The 20,856-nt window shown below is 43.1% G+C and overlaps 1 protein-coding gene across 1 annotated transcript in view; it reads right to left on the bottom strand.

Moving 5' to 3' along the window:
* The window catches only part of chd7 (chromodomain helicase DNA binding protein 7), an 81,936-nt gene that overhangs the window by 50,531 nt on the left and 10,549 nt on the right, over window positions 1-20,856 (bottom strand). The window contains exons 2-3 of the mRNA XM_078264856.1: window positions 5,722-7,268; window positions 4,049-4,374 (exon numbers count right to left, since the gene is read on the bottom strand). Of these exons, the coding sequence (XP_078120982.1) occupies window positions 4,049-4,374; window positions 5,722-7,147 (1,752 nt within the window). The 5' untranslated portion in view covers window positions 7,148-7,268. The remainder of the gene's footprint in view (window positions 1-4,048; window positions 4,375-5,721; window positions 7,269-20,856) is intronic.

Below are 20,856 nucleotides of genomic sequence, written 5' to 3'. Positions count from 1 at the left end.
TGGTCTTTGGTGTTTTTTGCCCCCAACGTCTCCTCCCAGGCAGCGCGGCAATGGTTATGTTTAGGGTTAGCTGCCAGGAAGGCGCCGTTGGAGGCAAAAAACACCATTGAGCGCGCAAGACCCATGATTCTTATCAAATCCTGATTTGACAGATTTAACAAACAACAAAAAGTAAAAGATATGATTTACTTATTCATGCATAACTTGATTTGAAGTTCACTCATTACTAAGCTGCCAGTAAATGTTTTGTAATGTTAGACGGACTTCCTCTTCTGCTTGAAATCATTTTTGCACAACCATTACATTTCACTCAGCACTAGCTTTGGTCAGTCATTGGTTGATGGATGCTGAACTGGAAAAACTGTAGCTAACGCCACTTTCAGGAGTCTATAAGCTTAAATTGAAAAGCTGATTTCTTAAATCTCCAATTTGTTATAACTTTGGAAGTGGTTCAAGTTGACAAGTTCACACGCACAATTGTCTGCCAAGGTCTTATAACAGTCACAGGCTTATTTCACACGAGAGATTGATGTTGCTAACTTCCATGTACTAATCAGGATTTAGCAACATTTTAATCAGGACCTGATGACAAATGTTAGGCCATTTGGTCACTGTCAGTCAAAATGTATCAACTACACCAACATTGTTCCAATAGAGCAGATTAGCTAAACGTTTGAGTTTTTAACTATTAAATAATACTGATAATGTTTTGTTTTTTTTCACTTTCATTGTTGCATTTTTAGTTACTATACACATGTATTTCGCCATTTTCTTTCATTCATTGTCTGGGTTTAACAATTGCTTCATAAGTGCCCTATAGCTACATATAATTATATACATTTAATAATAAGTTTTACTTTGAGCCCCGTAGCACAATCATATAACCAAGTCTACGATTAGGTCAACAATTCATCCACTGATAGGATAACTTCTAAACATTTACTTAATTTTGAAAATGTGGTTTGTGCAGATATCATTTGAAAGTGCATATCTTACATATACATTCCAGTGTATTGCCAAGAGCTATTGTCTTATGTCTCATTGATAAAACATTAGGGGTCAGGCAATGGTTACGGTTAGGTGCCTTGAAGACGACGGTCGCAGCGTTGCCTTGAAGGCTTGGTTGGGGGCTTAAAACACCATCGAGCCAGCACAGCGGTCTTAGCAGCTGAGCAGACAGATAGAGAGGGCAACTCGGCAGTCCGCTAACTTGTTGCTCTCTCTAATATAACCAATATAAAACAGTCTGTTTAGGCTACAAAACGTGCACGTAGGCTGAAATTCAAGTTCTGTCGATGGGTCTCCTGCATCTGCAGTTGCCATGCTATCTTTTGACTGGCTCTAGCTAAGTTAGAGGAGGTTGACTTGCAGCACTTCAACACCTGTGTTTTTTTCCGCTTGACAAGCCGACCGGACGTGACATGGGGGCGTGGCAGCATCCACGATTCCATTTTCTTTTATTCGAAATTCGAGATTGTGACTTAATTTCGGTCGATTTTGATTTAAAATCGAAATCGTGACACCCTTATAAAACATCCAAGCATCATTCACAGAAGGAAGTACATCCTCTCTGTTCAGACACTGCAGCAGCAGTTGCAGCAGCAGCTGCATGTCTTAGCTCTTCAAATAGGTGAGGTGGGTTTCAATAAAAATCACTCAGCCACCCAAAACCAAGATGAATCAGTTTGTAGAGAACTACCTTGGCAAGGTGACCGCACTAGTGCTGGTATTACTTGTCCTCAAAGGATGATTAAGTATGTCATCTTTCAGGACAAGGGTGCCGCCAAAGTGATTTGCTGTGGCTCTTCAGAGGGATTTTCACTAAATTTGCCATTAGGCATCTATTGTTCTGAGAGGACTGATGACATGCCCATCTCAACATCATTTCTATTCATCTGTTTTGATGGACAGATAGTTCAACTGTGCCTAACCTTAACAAAAACAGAGCTTGAAAGGAGAAAACAGGCAAACAAGTTGCACTAGTATGTTGAATTTCTTTTAGGTACATTCGTATGAAACGTTCTTATTACTACACACAACTAATATGAATTTGATGAAATGTATGAAAGAAACCAAGCATTCTGTTAACCAGTGACAAATATTTTCCAGTTAAAAACCACAGAAATGCGGAGAGACGAGTAAACACTAGATAAGTATTTCCTTGAAGCTGCAGAGCGACGGCGAGCTGGATGGTATAGCAGCTCACTGACAGCATGTATGAGCGGGGGAGGGGCGAGACAGGCATGTTATATGTCAACTAAAGTGCTGCACAACTGTGTGTGTGTGTGTGTGTGTGTGTGTGTGTGTGTGTGTGTGTGTGCGTGTGTGATGTAGAATAAAGGTCACAGCACAGCACTCTGCCAGAGCTGTGACCTTGAGTTGCTGAAGAAGGCGAGTGTGTGTGTGTGTGTGTGTGTGTGTGTGTAATAACCATGCTTAGTGAACAGATGGAGCTTAGAGTACCAGACATACAGTCATTATGACTGACTGACCAGCGTGGTGCTGTATGTGTGTATGTGTCTTTCTAACAAGTGCATCATGAGGCACAGAGAGAACTCCCTTCCTGTGCCGCAGACACACACACCACTCTGAGTACTGCCCTAGCTAGGCTATCCTATTTCCCCAGGCACATTTGCCATCCCATTCCAGACCGCACTATCCCAAGCCACACTGTCGGCATGTGTGAGTGTGTGTGTGTGTGTGTGTGTGAGATGACGGGCGCTGCCGGGCCTGCAGCTAGAGTCAGAACAGCACATGCAGCTCGCCCAGGCGCAGTGCAGGGCTCACTAGTCAACCTGGCATCTAGGTCAGGAGTGCTGGATAAATTAAGAGTGACGGCTGAAATGTCAACCACAAAACGCAGCAAGGCTTGGAGGTGGGGTGGGGGAGTAGTAAGTGAGGAGAAGGGAGTCGTGTGAACAAAGATGGAAGGGGAAAAAGGGGACTAGATCTGTGTGCGTGTGCGTGTGTGGCCACAGGGCTGCTATTGTGTGTGAATGGGTCAGGGGAGAAAGGGGGCTTTGAGCAACAAAAAAGAAAAAAAAAATAAATAAAAAAAAAAAGCTAATGGAAGCTGAGGACACGTGACGCAGGCAGCGGGTGACAGTGCACGCTCACACAAACACAAACATGGAGGTTGCCATTGAGAACTGCTAACCTCTTCCCAGCAGCCCTCCCCTCCTCCCCTCCTTTGCTAGAGATCCTGGACTCCCTCTCTTGAGATCTTTGCTTGTTTTCCCACTTCTTTCCTCTTAATGTTTTCCCCCTCCCCCATTCTCTTAATCACCCCCCTAGCTCTTTTTTCCCCTCCTCACCGTCTCCTGCTTTTCCAAACTGTCTGTCTCTCTGCACATCCGGCTACACAACATTAACTTAGAGATGATACCCCTAAAATGGATAAGATAAACAGTGAAACAGACAGGCAGGCAGGCAGGCAGGAGGGGGGGGGGGGGGAGAGAGAGAGGGAGAGAGAGAGAGAGAGAGAGAGAGAGAGAGAGAGAGAGAGAGAGACAGGAAGGGAGGTTTCCTCTACAGAGGAGGGGGAGATGTGGGAGCAGGAGGGAGGAGAGATTATGCTGGTGGCGCCTGTGTGTGTGTGTGTGTGTGTGTGTGTGTGTGTGTGTGTGCGTGAGTGCGCGCACACACACACACACGCGTATTGCACATATCTCAGGATATGCAGCGCACAGGAAACAAACAGCTGCAAAAATCCATTTCCCCACACACACACACACGGAAACACAACCGCACACAGGGCCAACAGAAAAGAAACAAAAGGCAAAAAACACACAGATACGAACAAACACAGAACCAGCACCCGATGCAATGCTGTGTTCTCAAATGTCATGTACACACACACACACACACACACACACACACACACACACTTCCCTTACACTCCAGACACACACATTCCCCCACCCACATGAAAAATAAACACTCACATGAAATACACCCACACATGAAAACAAATGCACAGTCTTGATCTCTCTCATACTCACACACAGCGTTGCTACCACATCAAAGCGTTTGTTTGACGGAGACTCACCTGTACGTGAGGCACTTTCTGTGGGGTAAGAGGGGGTGAGGAGAGCGGGTGGGAAGCGGAAGGCGGAGGTGCCCATGGGTGGGAGGCCTGGTTGGGAGCAGGGGGCGTGCTCTGCAGGTGGTGGGGTTGGGGGGGCATGTGTGTGTGCTGCATCGGAGCATTCTGAGCAGGTGGTGCCAAGCCCTGGTTCAGGACGGGAACTCCATGTTGACCGAGAGTTGGAACCTGGAAACCCATGGGAGTGGGCTGCCCGCTGCGAGAGGCCTGCTGAGAGGCCTGGAGCAGACACTGATCTCCCCCCTGGCTGACTGGTGCTTCATGAGGCCCTGGGAGTAGAGAGGGAGAGGAATAGAGTATCATCATTGACTAAATGGATGCATGATGCTAACAGTGTTTTACCTCCTAAAAACAATAGCAATTTAAGCTCAACTTTCACCCAATCGTCAATGAAGTAAGAGAGGGGAAAAGAGTGACTCGTATGTGTGAAATAAACATTACAGGTTCACAGACCATATCAGGTTTCTGAATTACTTCAATAATTCACGTGTAAGGGCTTGATTTAAGTGCAGAAGTAACTAAAGGGTTGAACCCTAGTTGTACTACTACTGTATTCCAGTTGTGAGCTAGCAACTCGAGGGTTGGTGGTACAACATCTACAGTGCGTACCACCTCTGCCCATGAGGAAGATCCCTGAAACAAGTTTGAGAGATGCTGCATTGCCTGACCGTGTGATCTGACCACTGTCATGCATCTAGGGACTGTGTGTATATCATGAGGAAGACCTACCGGGCCAGTAGATCTGGCCCCTTTTATATTTTTACTGGCCCAGAAAAAAAGAGGGGAAAGCATTTTTCTAAAATTGTTAATTTATTAAATCGAGTATACATTGCAATGATTCATCCAAACAAAAAAACTATTCTGCATCTACAAAAATGAGTTCAGTCAATTTATTTGGATTTGCACTCTAAATATTCAGTCAGTCATTCTACAGTAATGCTAGTTTTAATTTACGTCAAAAGGCCAGAGTAAGACCATAGTTTCAATGCTGCCTTCACTCACTCTTTGTAAACTCCCAATATCAATGACTTATCATGATTTCATTTAGTGTATTTTGGTTAAAAAAGAGCAATCAATATCAACTTTTGTGATATGGTTTTGGTATATATTAATTATTGTTCTTAAATTATGGAACATAGCTAATTTGCCACAATGGTATAAAGAGGAGAAGACATGCTGATCAGGCAAATATGAGATATTTAAAGTAAAATTATTTTATTCAAAATATAGCCATCTGTAACATGTTTCCTCTTCGTGTTTATATTGTAGTAACCTGAATATTTCCCAGCCATGTTTATTGGGCTATTTTATGCGTATGTGCTTTGGTGTTGCTTTAATGGGTGTTGGGGTACTGTAAGCAAAATTTACCAAACCTAAATCCCTAGTTGGTTCACAACCATCTGTGTAATCAATAGTAACTTTAACAGATCTGTTTTGTACTTACAGACTACATGCAAGGTATGAGAACAGTAAATCAAGAAAACTTTGATTTGTTATAAATTCTGAATATTTCATTTTGCCTGTTTTTTTTATGTTTATGGTGGAAGTGAATGGGTTGAATGGATGCCAATCAAGTGACTAAAAGTGAGACCAATGAAAAAGCAACATGGGCTTACCTTGCTGTGGCCTATTTGGCCCCATTTGTGGACCACGCTGCGGCCCCATGCCGGGATACATCTGCCCTGCATTGGGGGGCATGTTGTGGGGCTGCTGGTGTTGGGGGGCAGACAAAGGAATTTGGGGAGTTCTCTGTGGATGGGCCAGAGCATTATGTGGAGAGTGCAGGGCTGTGTACCCTGCAACCTCTGAGGGTCCAGCTAGTCCTGCGCTAGGGGGTCTGACTTGTTGGGGAGGAGGTGTTGGGGTTCCCAAAACCCGCATGGGGGACATGGATGAGGGGGAGGGGTAAGATCCCTGAGCTGGAGGGGCAAGGAGGGACTGGGCCTGGTTTTGGGCCTGGGGCAGATTCTGGGGGTGCATAGGCTGGCCCTGCTGCCCTGCCTGCTGCTGCATTGGGGCAGAGAGGGTCTGATGTGGCTGGGGTGGTCCAGGGGGGTATCGCTGCCCCTGTTGCCCAGCTGCTGGGCCTGATCCCTGGTTAAACCTCTGGCCAAGCTGCCCTGGTCCCATGGCCTGGCTGGTGTTAGCATTGACGTTAGCATTAGCACTCTGGCCCATCCCAGGTCCCATGGCTCCATACTGAGCCTGATAGCCAGGGTACTGGCCACCCCCAAACCCCCCCATACCCTGTTGGTGCTGGTGGGGGTGGGGAGGCTGTCGAGAGGGGGAGTGTGGGTATCGGGGTGTGTGGCCCATGTTGGGATAGACCTGGGGTTGTGACTGGGGCTGGCTCATCTGGGCCCCCCCCATTCCAACATTTCCCAGGTAGTGAGATGGGTCCTGAGCAGGAGGGGGTGCCATGCTCTGTGAAGGGTAGTGTTGGTTCATGCGAGCTGCATTGGGTGTTGGTGGGCCTTGCATCCCACCATAGTTGCCTTGAGACATCTGGTAGCCTCCCATCTGGTTGGGGGCGCCCCCTGGTTGTGTCGGAGCCTGCTGATAAGCTGATCTGCTCTGCTGCTGCTGCTGCTGGCCCCAAACTGCACCCACACCTCCTCCACCCCCAGCATCACCTGGGTACCCATGGTGGGGGTTGCTAGAGTTAGCTGGGTTATTATGGTAGTGGGAAGCCAAGCCATTTATGGCCGTGTTCACGTTTGGTGGCCCCTGGCTGGGACCATTTTGGGCCAGCATTCGTCCGCCGGGGGCACCAGGTTGATCATAGCCTGTGTAGGGGCCATGGTCATACATTTGGCCCAATTTAGGCTGCCCTGGGCCAGGCCCAGCGCCATGGATCATCCCCTGGTGGTAACCCCTGTTTCCTTGGTGCTCATGGTTCAGAGAGGGATTAGTCTGCTGGGCTAAGGGGTTGGACTGGGCAGCGGCAGGCTGCTGAGGAAAGCAGTCTCCTAAACCATCTAATCCATCTGAGAATAGCACTGCATCGTCCCCAAATAAACTCAACATCCCTGGGTCCGCCATGCCTGGGTGGGGGCCCCACAGATGGAGGGGACTGGATGGAGGGAGGTGTGTTGTGCAGTGAGGAGCTAATCAGATAGCTGCTAATTTGAAGCTTGCTACTCCATGGTCCTAATTAAGGTTCCTGGAAAGACAGACAGAGGGAGGGAAAGAAAGAGCAGAACAGAAAAGAGGGAGGGGAGCAAGAAAGACAAACATTTAAATTAGTGCACAAGACCAAAAGGCTGCTGTATGCTTTAAATTAAGTGCTAAAAGCTGGACTATGATGAATGTAGTTAGAAAGCTTGAGTGCTTGAGCAGACCTGGACAATTGCACATAATGCCAGACATGTTTAGAGGCAGATTCATTACAACTTCTGCCACCAATGACTTGAAACACACCGCTTCCACTATTAAATTTGACAGAATTTTGTCTTAAGCATTCAACTTATTCTCTAAATAAGGGGTTGAAAACTTAACTGCAGTGAATTTGTTACAGCAATTTGACTGGAAATATAGCATCATGCCAAGTTTACCCACTGGCATACTGTTTGAGCAAAAACATTGGAACCTCAGCAGAATTGGTGGTAATGTTTGAATGGTAACATTGTGTTTTCATACAGGTAATTTAAATTAACAGTAAGCTAAAGTAAAAGCTAGCAGCTAAAATCAATTGTATAAACATAAGGGGTCATGAGTTAAATATAATACCTTACATTGTCAGAACACACACACACTTACTTCTTTTCAAACACACACTCAGAGTCATTGAGAGTGTGTGTGTGTGTGTGTGTGTGTGTGTGTGTGTGTGTGTGTGTGTGCGCATTAGAACAAAAGGCCCAGCAGATGCAACTCTGAACAGCAGCAGCTGCCAGCCAGCCACCAATCAGCCAGCCAACAGGCCAGAGAGCTTTGCGGACACCAGTCAGTCAGTTGCTAGGTTAGCAAGCCATTCAGCTGGCAAACTAACCAGTCAGTCAGTCCCGACAGATGTTTTGAGACGAGGGAGTTAGCCACCTGCTACCTTTTTATCCTCTGTGTGTATCTGTTGATCTCCCTGGGTAAAACGAAAATAAACATGCATACAGCAAGCCCACTTTACTATAAATGAACTAGTCGTATTTGCGTGTAAACATCTAAAAAACTGAAGACTCTAGATGTGTGTATAATCAACATCCAAGGGACTGGGAGGCCTATGCAACACCAAGTCTGATGACTGAGTGAGAGGGTGGAGGTAGGTGGATCTATACATGTACATTCTATCGGAGACAGGACGGGGAGGTGGTTTGCTTGTTGCTTCTCTGCACATCAAATAAAACACCCAAGCCAACTTTTACAGCTACAGAGTTCCCCTCCCCCTCAACCTCATTTCTTTCCTCCACACGCCACCCTTCCCTCCCACAAATTTTCCTCATCATTACAGAACCCGGCAGGTATCAGGGGTGAAACGTTTAATTATTTCTTCATGGGAAATAGTGTGCAAGTATGTAATTTTCTTTTTCCAAAAAATATTCTGTACAATTAAATAACTAAATTGTGCCCCAAAATCACATAAGTTATTGTAGCACCAGGAACACCAGGTTGTTGTGGCTCAGTTTTAGAGGGGCACGTAAAGTGTTAGGACAGGCTGTGTTTATGTGTACAGCTGACTGACTGACAGCTGATGAGGCCTATCATGGCACGCATTGGGCAATAAGGGGGGTACATCACTTTTACACAGCCTGTTCAAAGAGGGAATGTTGCGACGTTATTACACCTCTGCATTCTGTATAAAAAAAGCTGGGGCAGCATTAGGACACCGTTATTTGGTTCAGTTTAAGAAAACTGGCGTGATGGCGGAATCTCTGTGTAAAAGAGGCTAATGATTAGGGCTGCACAATATTGATAAAAACTGACATTGCAATATTTAAAAAAAAATAGCCTACAGGAATTTTCACCCTCTAGGGGGACCCAGGTAGCCTAGAAATCTAGACGCACCCTAATCGGCAGCAAATGTAATTTGCAGCCAGGAGGTCTAGCAACTCTCCGTTGGCTTGCGAGCTGGAAAAGCCAAACTCTACCCGGGCCAATCACATCGTGTATAGAGTCGGTGGGCGGGCTTAACATAATGACGGCAGAGTTACGACGGTTCCGCGTGAATTCCCTGCTACTTGAAAACAAATAAGATGGCTGCTGCTGCTGCTGGCGAACAGCGGTCTTTCGGATCGACTTTGGCCGCGACTCTGGAGACTTGGACGCGCGCTTAAGCTTTTATTTGATAAAAGAACGGCACTGAAGTCATTCTTAAAAAAGGAAGATGTGTTCGGAGTTTTGCCGACCAGATAGGTTTAATCTATCAACAAGCGTTGCTCTGGTTGGTTGTAGCGCTATCCTATTGTGTGCAGAGGGAATTTGAAAGACAACCGTTTATCCCGCCCAGACCCAGAGTTCCCAGACCCAACATCTTGATGTGGGTCTGCCTTATCAGGCTAGGACCCAGGGGCACGCCTTGTACATTTTAAAGTTACAGAGACCCGGGTAGACGAGGGGAACCTCCCACACCGAGCGATCGTGGGTCGAGTTAAATTGATTTGTCCACCAGTTTTCCATTGCTGTCATGACACATGAACCCTAACTCTAACCCTAAAGGCAGTGACACACCAACCTGATAAGTGGCCGTCGGACAGTCTGGCGTGGTCTGTTCGGTGTGTTCCGGAGTCTGTTCGGTGTGTTCCGTGTCGTCGTCCGTCCGAGGAGCTGTCGGCCTTCATTTTGGCCGACCTGACTTGTTGCGTCGGAGGGCGGGCAGTCGGACTCAATGACCAATCCGATTGGTGGAGTGCTAACCCGGAAATGACGAGCGGGATGAGCGTGACTAAGCCTCTCAAAATCTGACGAAAATCTTTTAAACTGACCTTTGTGCCCGGTTGAAAAATCTGGGAGCAACCAGACCCACGTGACGCGTTCGTCCAGTCAGCTGCCGGTTTTCATTTTTGGGGCGACAATACAGATTAGCGCCGTCTGCTGTTATGGAGACGTATTACATCTGGATGGACCTCGGAGAGCCGACTGATCAGTCCGACTGCCTTTTCTGCCAACGGTCGGCCGCCGGGTTAGTGTGTCAGGGCCTTAACCCTAACTTAAACCAAATGACACTTAATGACAGAAGCGTTATGTCATAAACGTTTATGACTTGTTTATAATGTTTATGACACGTTCATGACACTCTTATGTAGATACCTTCAAGTAAAGTGGAACCAAAATTTGAAAGCTTTAACTTTAAACTTGCTCTCTGAAGGAATCCAGAAATAAAACCTTGAGTACACAAGTTTCCACAATTTGGCACATTTGTAAAGATCACAGAAAAGAAAGTAAAACTGATATTCTGATCTATTAAGCAGCCACAGAGTTTCATTTCTGAATGGAATGCAAGTAATTTAACCTATTCAGTAACCAAGAAACCAATTATCCTCCCATGCTAGTCTAATTAGTACCTAAAATGTTCCCTATGAGATTTATAAAAGTTGCTCTACTTTATCACAATTAAACTACTGTTCGAGTTTCTTGGTGACAAAGAATATTACAACCATGGCCAACAGTCCCCATTAGCATGACTAGGGTTGGGTACCCGGGGATAATATGACACCGGTGCCTAAACGACCGGTATCTACCGGACCGAATTGCAACGCAGATTTCGGTGCCAATTAAATGCCTTTTGCGCTGCTCTCTGATCCTCTGAAACAGACGTTGGAGGCAAGAGGAGCATCGCTGCATGTGACGCTAGTTAACACTACACTTGACAGCAGGTAACGTTAGCCTACCGCTAGCTAGCAGCTGGATTAAACACTGTTAAAATGCTGACAGCTAAACAATGTAAAGTGTGACTGTATTTCACTGTAGAGGATTCCAATAGTGTGACGTTAAGCAACACAAAACACACAGACGGTGCGGTGCGTTCACTTGAAACTAGTAAGCCTCGTGGTGCATTTGAAGTTATTGTAAAATACCCTATTCCCCTATTTTTTTTAAAGTATCGGTTCAGGCACCATTTTAAAAGTATCGTTTTACCACGGTATCAGAAAAAACCCAAACGATGCCCACCTCTAAGCATGACACCGGACTACAGCAAAACTTCAGCCCTTTGGGCATTCTGCTGGGAGCCTGCTGTGGTGCTGGTCAACCCTTTACTGTAATATGGTCAGCAACAGGCAAGGGCAGGCAAGGGATGTACAGATATTAACCCATTAACGTTCCACGGGCCGTCAGCCTTTATTGTACGCATCATGCTATTTACACAACTCCCATCTTTGGAAAGCTACAACTCTTGTGATACGACTGATGGAAACCATTTCAAGTTACAATCACAACAGCAGGTACAATCACCGCCTCTGTCAGAGTAACAAACAATTAAAAAATTGAAGCAACTCACATTTGAAGCCTCATTTTAATCCACGGCATCGATTATCGAAAAAAACGGTCTTGTTACATTGACAAAGGTCCAGACGATCAAATCCAGTAAACTATGTAGTCCAAACACATAGTGACATTAAAATATATCCATGAACAGCTTTTAAATTTCAAATTTCGTGGCAGATATTCAATGATCCACTATATTCCCTGGAGTAAATCATGTAATCATCTGCCGTTTTCCGGTATCAAATCCACCGCTGCAGTCAGACCTTTTGATTGACACCTCACTTGAACCAATAGGAGCTTCCTTGTCTCGTCCACAGCCTACAATAGCCAACAAGTGCCTGTGGTGAAAGAAGGTGCACACCCCTCTACTTTTGTTTACAGACACAGCCAATTGCAACCGATTGTACTGATGTCTGACAGTCCGTATAGCCAATGAAATTCTGAACACAGGGATATGCTGCCTTCCCGGCCAAAACAAAGAAGTGTCTGGTAGAGCAACATCCCTGTATTCTCTACAGTAGCCGGTTGGCTAAAGAGCTACAGCCACAACCAATATTTTGTACTTATTATATAAGTAATTGGTTCAATCACCACGTGGTTCTGTACATCTAGTGCATGAACACACCACAAGAACAGACAACACAACTAGAATATTGTGTTTGCAGCATGACTCCGTTGGTGCGCAACACCACTTTTCAGCTGTTGTGGGACCACTTTCCACACACACGCTTGCGGTGAAAAGATACAGACAACGCAATTTCCTGTTCACATTAACGGCGCATGCAGGTAGGTATCTACCGGACAGAATAGCAACGCCGATTTCGGTGCCTCATTACGGTGCCACTTAAATGTCTGCGCTGCTCTCCGATGCTCCAAAACAGATGTCAGAGGCAACAGAAGCATCACTGCATGTCACGCTAGTAAACACTAATAGCGCATTACACAGCAGGTAACGTTAGCCTTCCGTTAGCTACAGTAGTAACTGGATTAAACACGGTTAAAATGCTGACAGCTAAACAGTGTAAAAGTGTGACTGTAGAGGATTCCAACAGCGGGACGTACAACAGTCTGACGCTAAAGCTATGAGCTAAAAGACTCAAACTGGCACTGGTCACTGCTGTTGTCTGAAAAACACCACAGACGTGAATAAAAGGTTTACTAAAAACTGGTAAACCTCGTGGTGCGTTCAAAGTTATTGTAAAATACCCTTTTCTCATCCGTTTGTCGTTTAACAGCAATAACTTTTTAACTAGTAACTTTTTAATAATCATTTAAATTCCCCCCTTTTTTGTGCCGATCTGAAAATTGATCCGATTGTGACTCAAAACCGTGGTCCGAACCGTGAGTTTTGTGATCCGTTGCACCCGTATTTGAGAGGGTTGGGAAATTATATTGCAAGCCATTCTCTCATTGTTACATTAAAATGTGTGGTATAGTTACATAAGAAATGAATTGCTCCAAATATAGGCCATTTAAAACATGGCAACTGTATTGTCAATTGAAAAAGTTAGCGTTGAGCCCTGCATACAGACCTCTACACACACACGAGACTGCTCAGTTATAACTCAACATTTCTCCATTCTTGGCTGAGAGGGATGGGATAGCGTTGTAGTGTTTCAATGTTTACACGTCATGAATTAGCCAGCTGCAAAAACCTGTGTATATAAAAAGAGATGGAATAACCGCACAGTGGGAAAAAAATGTAATTTTTTTTATGTAATGTAATTACAGATTACATTTTTACTTCCCCACAATTGTCAAATAATAGAAGTATAACAATTCCGAGTGAAACTTGTGATTTAAAGTACTCAATATGTTATTTAGTAATTCATTTTCACGTAGTTCAGATGAAAAAGTTATAATAAATGGCGAAAATATTGGCCTTGGCATAAAAATGTATTGATCCCAAATTGGGAACTTTTTGTGCTACAGCAGCAAATATAAGACACAAGACATACAGAATATACAAGAAATAAAAAAGGATAGAATAGACAAAGCAGCAGCGCTGTGGAGTTACATCACTTCCTGTGCATTTCAATCACTACAGAAAGAAAGAAAAGTGCATGTGACCGCGAGCGTGCGTGCGTGCATGGCAGGTGAGTGTAATTGAGTGTATTTTCACATCCTTTGCAACAAGTTACTACCAAGGCAACTGATTTCCTGTCAACTCAGTCAGACGCACACTACATTAGACTGAATTCTACAATACAGAATAAATGTTGCTGTATACGCTCGTGTGTGTGCCGAAGCCTTGGGGCTTTCATCAGATCACAGCTCTACAGTAGATAAAAGTAGGAAGGCAAGGGATTCTTTCTCACCCGCCTCTAGAAATTAGCCTCCACAAGATAACATTTGTCTGCACCCTGGACAGAGCTGGACACATTACCTCTGCATGTCACCTCTCTTCTCTCATCCACCTCTGACCCTCTCCAGGGTTGTTCATCCCTCTTTTCCTGAGTGAAAACTTCTTCAGGCTATTCAGTCATTGAATAAGATAAGACTTCTGCTTTCCCCAGCTTTGTTTTAACTTTCTGTACCACTTCCTCTGCCATTTCAGCCTAAGCTCTCATCTCTATCACACACACACACACACACACGCATGCATTGAGGCCCAGCTGTCACTGCAACAGGAATTAGGTGAACAGTCAGTGTGCCACTTTAGACACCAAATCTCATCAAAGGATGAGGCATTTAGCCCACCACACTCCCCTCCCCAGCCATGGCCAAAACACATGTGTTAAGGAGTCCAGGAGGAGGAAAGACCATGTCCATACCAACAACCATAGAAACTAGGGCTGAAACGATTCCTCGAATAATTAGATTACAAAAAAATCCTCGATGCAAAATGATTTGCCTCGAAGCTTCATTAAATCAATGTTACCAACGTTGTATTGCTGACGGGCGGTGTTTCCACACGGATCATTATTATTGTCGCACACCAGACGCTGCTCAGTCTGCTGGCGACACAAATAGTAAATAGTGAGGGGCTAAGAGAAGAGACAGGCTGAAGAAAACGACAGAAAGTGTCCAAAGTTTGGAATCAGTTCAAACGTAATTAAAACGAAAACTCTGGATAGTGTGTCTACTGAAAAATCAAACTAGCTTACCACAATAATAACACGACGTCAGTGCTTCAGCATCTCAACGGAAAACATTTCTCATCCATTCCACGAAGCGGACCCGACAAAAGTAAATCACGGAGTTGTATGGACGATGAAACTACACCAAACACACCAACTACCAAAAACAAAGACAAGAAAATACATAGCAGTGACCACAATCTGATCTAAAGAGCCGACTTGTTGACTATCCCTTCAGAGAAACAGCTGATTGTTGTGCACCATTTTCTCTCACTCTCTCTCTTCACGGAGAAACAGCTGATCAACGATCTACTAGCATAAGTGTAACAGAGCTGTGTAGCATTGTAATCAAATATATAAATTAAAATAGATTGAGTATAATTAATATTTACATAGGCCTATATACAGATCAGTCTCAGGATGAAACTTGAAAGTTAAGTTGCACAACTTAAGGTTATGTTTATGTATGTTTAATGTATGCCTTAGTGTGAGGTTGATGTCATTTCAGAACATTTCTTTAAAAATTTTACAATGTAATATGGCACTTAAATGCACTTCATGTGTTTAGTTTTTTGAGAGATGATATTGTACGCAATGTAGGCAACAAAAATGTAGCTTTTTCTGAAAATGTAACCAAACTGTTGTTTATTATTGCTCTTAATAAAACAAAAGTATTTCTTATCCGATTACTCAATTAAATCGATGGAATAATCGGTAGAATACTCGATTACTAAAATAATCGATAGCTGCAGCCCTAATAGAAACCCAAAGATCTGGCAAAGGTCTGGCAAAAAACACGGATTCTGGCTCAACTTTTGCCATAGCACTGCGCTTTCTGCCATCATTGGAACATAAACTTCTGGCCAATCAAATATATTAAAGTGAAAATACCAGGTACTGTTCACATCATAAGCTTTAGGATATGAGAGCAAACTATTTCTGCCTTAATTACTTTTTCCAAGTTGAAGAAGAAAAAAAAAAAAAAGAGCATAAAGTGTCTTGGAATCAGATAAGCCTTCACACTATACATATTTCATTATCTGATTGGTACCTGTAGCAACACACCCACACAGCCCCACCATTGTAAACATCATAGCCTTTTAGTATACACTCAACACAATCAAGTGAATCAGACGTGTTTTAAAATCCAAATGTATGTCTCCATATGTCACTGTAACTTTCATTTTGTGTGGAAATATTGTCCATCACAATGACCTGTCCGATCTGTATGGTGTCCAGACAACTTCACAATCAATAGTGTTTTGAGCAACGGTTTTAGTGCAGCATCACAGAAAATACTGCTAACTTTGACTAGCATTTAAGAACAACAAGTGAATCCCCATTTAATATTTGTGCAGTTGTCCGACAACACAAACATACACAATTTGAACGCCACAGTCAGGCTGAAATAATTAGTCAATTAATTGATTAGTTGAGCTACAGAAAGTCAATCTGCAACTAGTCTGATAATTGAATAACATTTAAATATTTATATTTAAACAAAACTATCAAATGCACTGGTTCCTGCTTCTCAGTTATGAATATCTTTTAGTTTTCTTGGTCTTCCATGAAATTACACCATATTTAGACTACTTTTTCACTGGTAGCACTTTTTCAGTTGGTCACACAAAGCACATGATATGGTCACATCCTTTATTTGGTACAGCATGGTATGAATCAATGACCTTGCATGCTCGCATACGAGACCATTTTGTGCCTCATCTCTTTATATATTGGTTTTGGACTCTTGGTCAGACAAACAATTGTTCTTGGGCTTTGAGAAATTGTGATTGTCATTTTTTTACTCCTTTTCTGACATTGTATGGAACAAATGATTATTCAATTAAGAAAATAAACAGATCAATATAAAATTATTGTTCGTTGCATCCCTAACACAGCACCACTACTAATCTGCCTGCCTCTTATACCGCCAGCTTAGGCTACGATACCAGATGGTTAACATACTTATGTGTTTTATCAGCAGCATAGCAGGCCCTCAAGTTCGTATCCAACAGCGCTTTAACAAATCTACCCAGTGTCAGAAAACGTAAACACAACAAAATTGGGAAGTTGTGTTCACTTGTGTGGTTTCACAAGACCACACTGATGTTTATCAGTGTTTTCAGAGGTGACAGCTGACATACTCAAGCTCTAAACACGGGGGAATATTGAAGGGACAAAAACAAAATCAAACTCCCATCATCCCTGCGAGAAAGCCATTACTCCTCTCGATTATTAGGGGTGCAACAATATAACGGTTTTAGAAGTGATTCCCAGTACATCATAATGGAAAAGTAAAAGTACATATGTCATTCATGCGGTTGTCCACATCAGTTATAGTAAATATATTCTTACAAAAGACAATCCTTTACATATAATAGTAGATGAGGTCCTCATTATTAATATTATCGGATTGTTTATCTGAAACAGATTAATTTACAGATTAGTGTTGAAAGACGTACCGCAGTATCAGAGTTGGGTAACTTGTCCATGTTTACAAGTGTCAAAAGTAACCCTGAATAAAATGTCATTAAAACACTGAATGCTGGAGAAATACTATGTTGTTGCTTAACAGAGGGAAACTATGAAAGAAAGAAGCAAGTAATGATTATTTTTATTATGAATTAATCAGCAAATTATTTTGTACAATTACTCATTTGGTCTATAAAAACGCCAAAAAACTGAAATATCTAGAACACAAGACATCAGCAAAGTGACATCGTCAAATGCAGGGCTTTCCCTGCCATTATACAGCTTTAGGTGCAGCATGCTTCAACTTCTGGTTAAAGTGAAGAGGGTTAGTCACGTGCTAGTGACAACTTCAGCACAGGCTCACTAACTTCTCTAATTAAACTAACTCTTGAATTTTCCCCTGGGGATCAATAAAGTACCTACCTACCTACCCTACCTACCTTAAAGACCTCATGAAAACGGAAGTCAGAGTGCCATTTGTTTCCACATAGTTACGTATTTCTGGTAAAAACAAGAAGCTAGGGAGGGACTTTTCTTGGCTATTGATTGCCGTTTAAAGTAGCCAATAGTGCTGCATGGGCATAACGCTCCACCATCCCCCGCCAGACTGACAATAGCTTAACATGGAACCACAGGAAGAAAGTCTGTTGTGCAGGACTTCTCGCCACCTTATGTTTTTCAAACTTCTTTCAAGTCAACAGAAACAAAATAAAACTATGAAAATCCGTTTTGGGCAGTCTTCCACTTTTTCAACTATCACAACTCTAGTTTTGGTTTAAATAAACACAGCTTACCGATTTACATGCGAAGTGTAAGTGTTTTTTTTTTTTTTTAAAATGGAGTCTGGTGGGTTTAGCGCTAGCGATCTCAGAGCCGTTTCTGGTTAAACAGAAAGGTCTTAGAGGTTTTAAAAAGGCCTACCTCTGTAGGGATCCGTTCCATAATGTCAGACACTGACAATAATAATCTGAGCCCGTCAGTGGCCAAAACTGTTTTTTCTTTTTCATGGACAAAATTGACGATGCACATTTGCCTTATAGGGTTAGATTGCAGCCCGGTCTGCGACTGTTGGTCACTGCTTTCTCGCTTAATACTGGGCAAATTTCAACGATTGTTGTTCACATCAGTCACTCACACACAAAAACGAAAATACATTTTCCTAGTTTTAATCCTGTCTTTGTTCATTCATTTATCTCTTGTTATAAACTATCAAAATACCCGTCTTTTCTTAGTCACATGTATAGGTTTATTTAACCTGCTTACAGCACCTTATCATATAATCCTCCTAACTAAGTGCTCCTGTGGTCTGTGTCAGATCAGGTAACAGGGAGGATTTGTAGTCATGGGGGCGGGACATTAAAACTTGCTAAAAAGGTTTTCATCAGACATAAAATCAGTAAATGCCCGCAAGGAACACAGGAAGAGAACCAACCATGAGTATAATGTAAAAATGCTCAAAATTGTATTTTTTTTTTAACAAATATTTGGCATAGAATAGATAAATGAACATACATCATGGGGACACAGGCTTAACACTGGAAAAATGCATTTTTCACTTCATGAGGCCTTTAAAGGTGGGCTGACCTTTAAGGTGGACCAGCTGCTTCTCCAAGCTTTGCTTTAGTGATCTCTCCCTTGCCGCAACCGACAATCCATAAGCTTTATGCAAATAATTGTGCGATGGTGTCACTAATATGCAAATAAGTGTATGACATAATTTGCACCTAAGAACTTTAAAAACCCAAGGACAACCCTACTGATGTCATGTTTTGTCTGACTAAGAATCCAAAACCCAATAGTATTTCCCTTACTATATTAAAAGACCCAAGAAAAGCAATACATTTTCACATTTGAGGAACTAGAACCGTCCAAACAATATTGGAAAATGGTTTTAAGGAAGCTTGGGGCAGTATCTTGACATAAGGTCATGTAACCTGCTACCTTAGGCTACTGGTAATTCCTGGGAAACATAATAGAAGCACTCTGGACAGCTGAGATGGTTTCAGGATTGAAGGGAGGCCTTTGCTTTGTTGTTTTTTGTGATGTAGTCTCGCATTGCCAGACCTTCCTCCACAGCGCTGCAAAGGAGGGTCTGGCTAGTCCACAAAACATTCTGGGCTAAGTGCTGGACGGAGCAACGGTGCCCTTGCAAAATAGCCTCAGGAAGGAACTTGTTTTGGGGGAACATGTGCTCGTTCAAAAGTTGTTTTAGTCTGGATTTACCCTGCAGAGATCTGAGGAGCAGTTAACCATAGTCCTCATAAATCAACCAGAGTTTAGAACGGCAACACAAAAAAGTGGAAGGTTGACGGACATCTGGCCGAAAATTAGGGACATCCGGCGAAATTTCTGGCAGCACATGAACAATCCCGAAAATGAAACGTCGTCGATATAGACTATATGTGATGTAACCCCAGGCTGCTTATGTCCCAAAATAGGAGATACCGTATCAAGACTTTGAAGTGGCTGACATTTTTATTACCCAGTTTAAACATAGTGAGAAGAAATATGAAAAGTGTGCCTCACTGCCAGAGGCAGGCACACAAGCCTGTGAGTCCAACAACATCAGCTCCATAAGTTCCACCTTACCTAAAACCATAAGTAATCACTGAGTGGCTCTAACACAAATATTGATAAACTAACTGCCAATCACCAGCTAGGCTCAGGTATTCACACTGACTGTGCAGCTCTGTCTGATCACAATTATTGAGGTCATCTATTCAGCCAAGCCAAGTTTGTGCAAGTGAATGGCTTCTCTGGCAGTCAGCGGTATTACTCGCTGTAGTGCATCAGAGGGGTCTTAATTTAACAGAAAACTAAACAATACTCTAATGAAAACTGCAATCAATGCTGAACCCCATTATAAAAAGGCTCTTCTCATATTTTAACAGATACATATACTGTAACTTACACTTGAATGCATGTTCAAAGTACTGGAAAGTAGAGCCTGACCAATATGAAAACTTTACAGACCATGTAGAAAATCATGCTTGGGTTGATTTAGAAATGGTGTCATTATGCAGTATTGTGCAGTTTGTATATCATCTACATGTATTAATAATTATTTTGGGCTATTTAACATTGTGAAAATGTCTGAAAATTGCAGGTCCCACAGTGTCAAGAGTATCCAAGTTTTCACTCCAACCAATACCTACATCAGATGATGTAACTGTTCTTCCAGTCTGACTGAAGGTGTCAGAGACAGTGACGTCACCTGCAGGCACTCTGCCCTCCTCGACAAAACTTCTGTTCTACACATCTTTGAAAGCCTATTTAAAATCGTCTGTGGAATCTGCTGGACAATTTGCTTGCAGTTGTCCCCCTCGATGCACCGAAGTCACACCTGAGAGACAAGAAAGACCCCTTCCTTATTCCGTTCCTTTTAACAATAAGACTTTCGATTTTATTTGTCCTAACTAGTCTGCTATATCATAATCAAACAGTCCCAAATCACTCCGTGTATGCAGTGTTAGTCGTGGGTGAAAGAAGGAAGATGGTTAAAGTCTAGCCAACAGCAGCTCAATGCAGTTGTGTCTGTGTGGTTAAAAGTTTGGCAGCTAAACTGTCTGTAGCCTCCAGGCTTTACTACAGGAAATCTCTGCCATGTCAACACCATTTTTCCACTGAGACACAGACAGACAGGCAGGCACAGAAACGAAACACAGCCGACGAAACAAACTACAAAAAAAGCTTAACAGACCCAACTTAACTAGACACCTGAAGGAGTGAGTGATCTCCCTCTTCCTCTGGAGAGCACGTGTGCACCCTCCCACCTCCCATTACCAC

Source organism: Sander vitreus, chromosome 12, assembly GCF_031162955.1.
Source record: "Sander vitreus isolate 19-12246 chromosome 12, sanVit1, whole genome shotgun sequence".
NCBI classification, from domain to species: Eukaryota; Metazoa; Chordata; class Actinopteri; order Perciformes; family Percidae; genus Sander; species Sander vitreus.
This window is presented reverse-complemented; position numbering and strand designations above follow the sequence as displayed.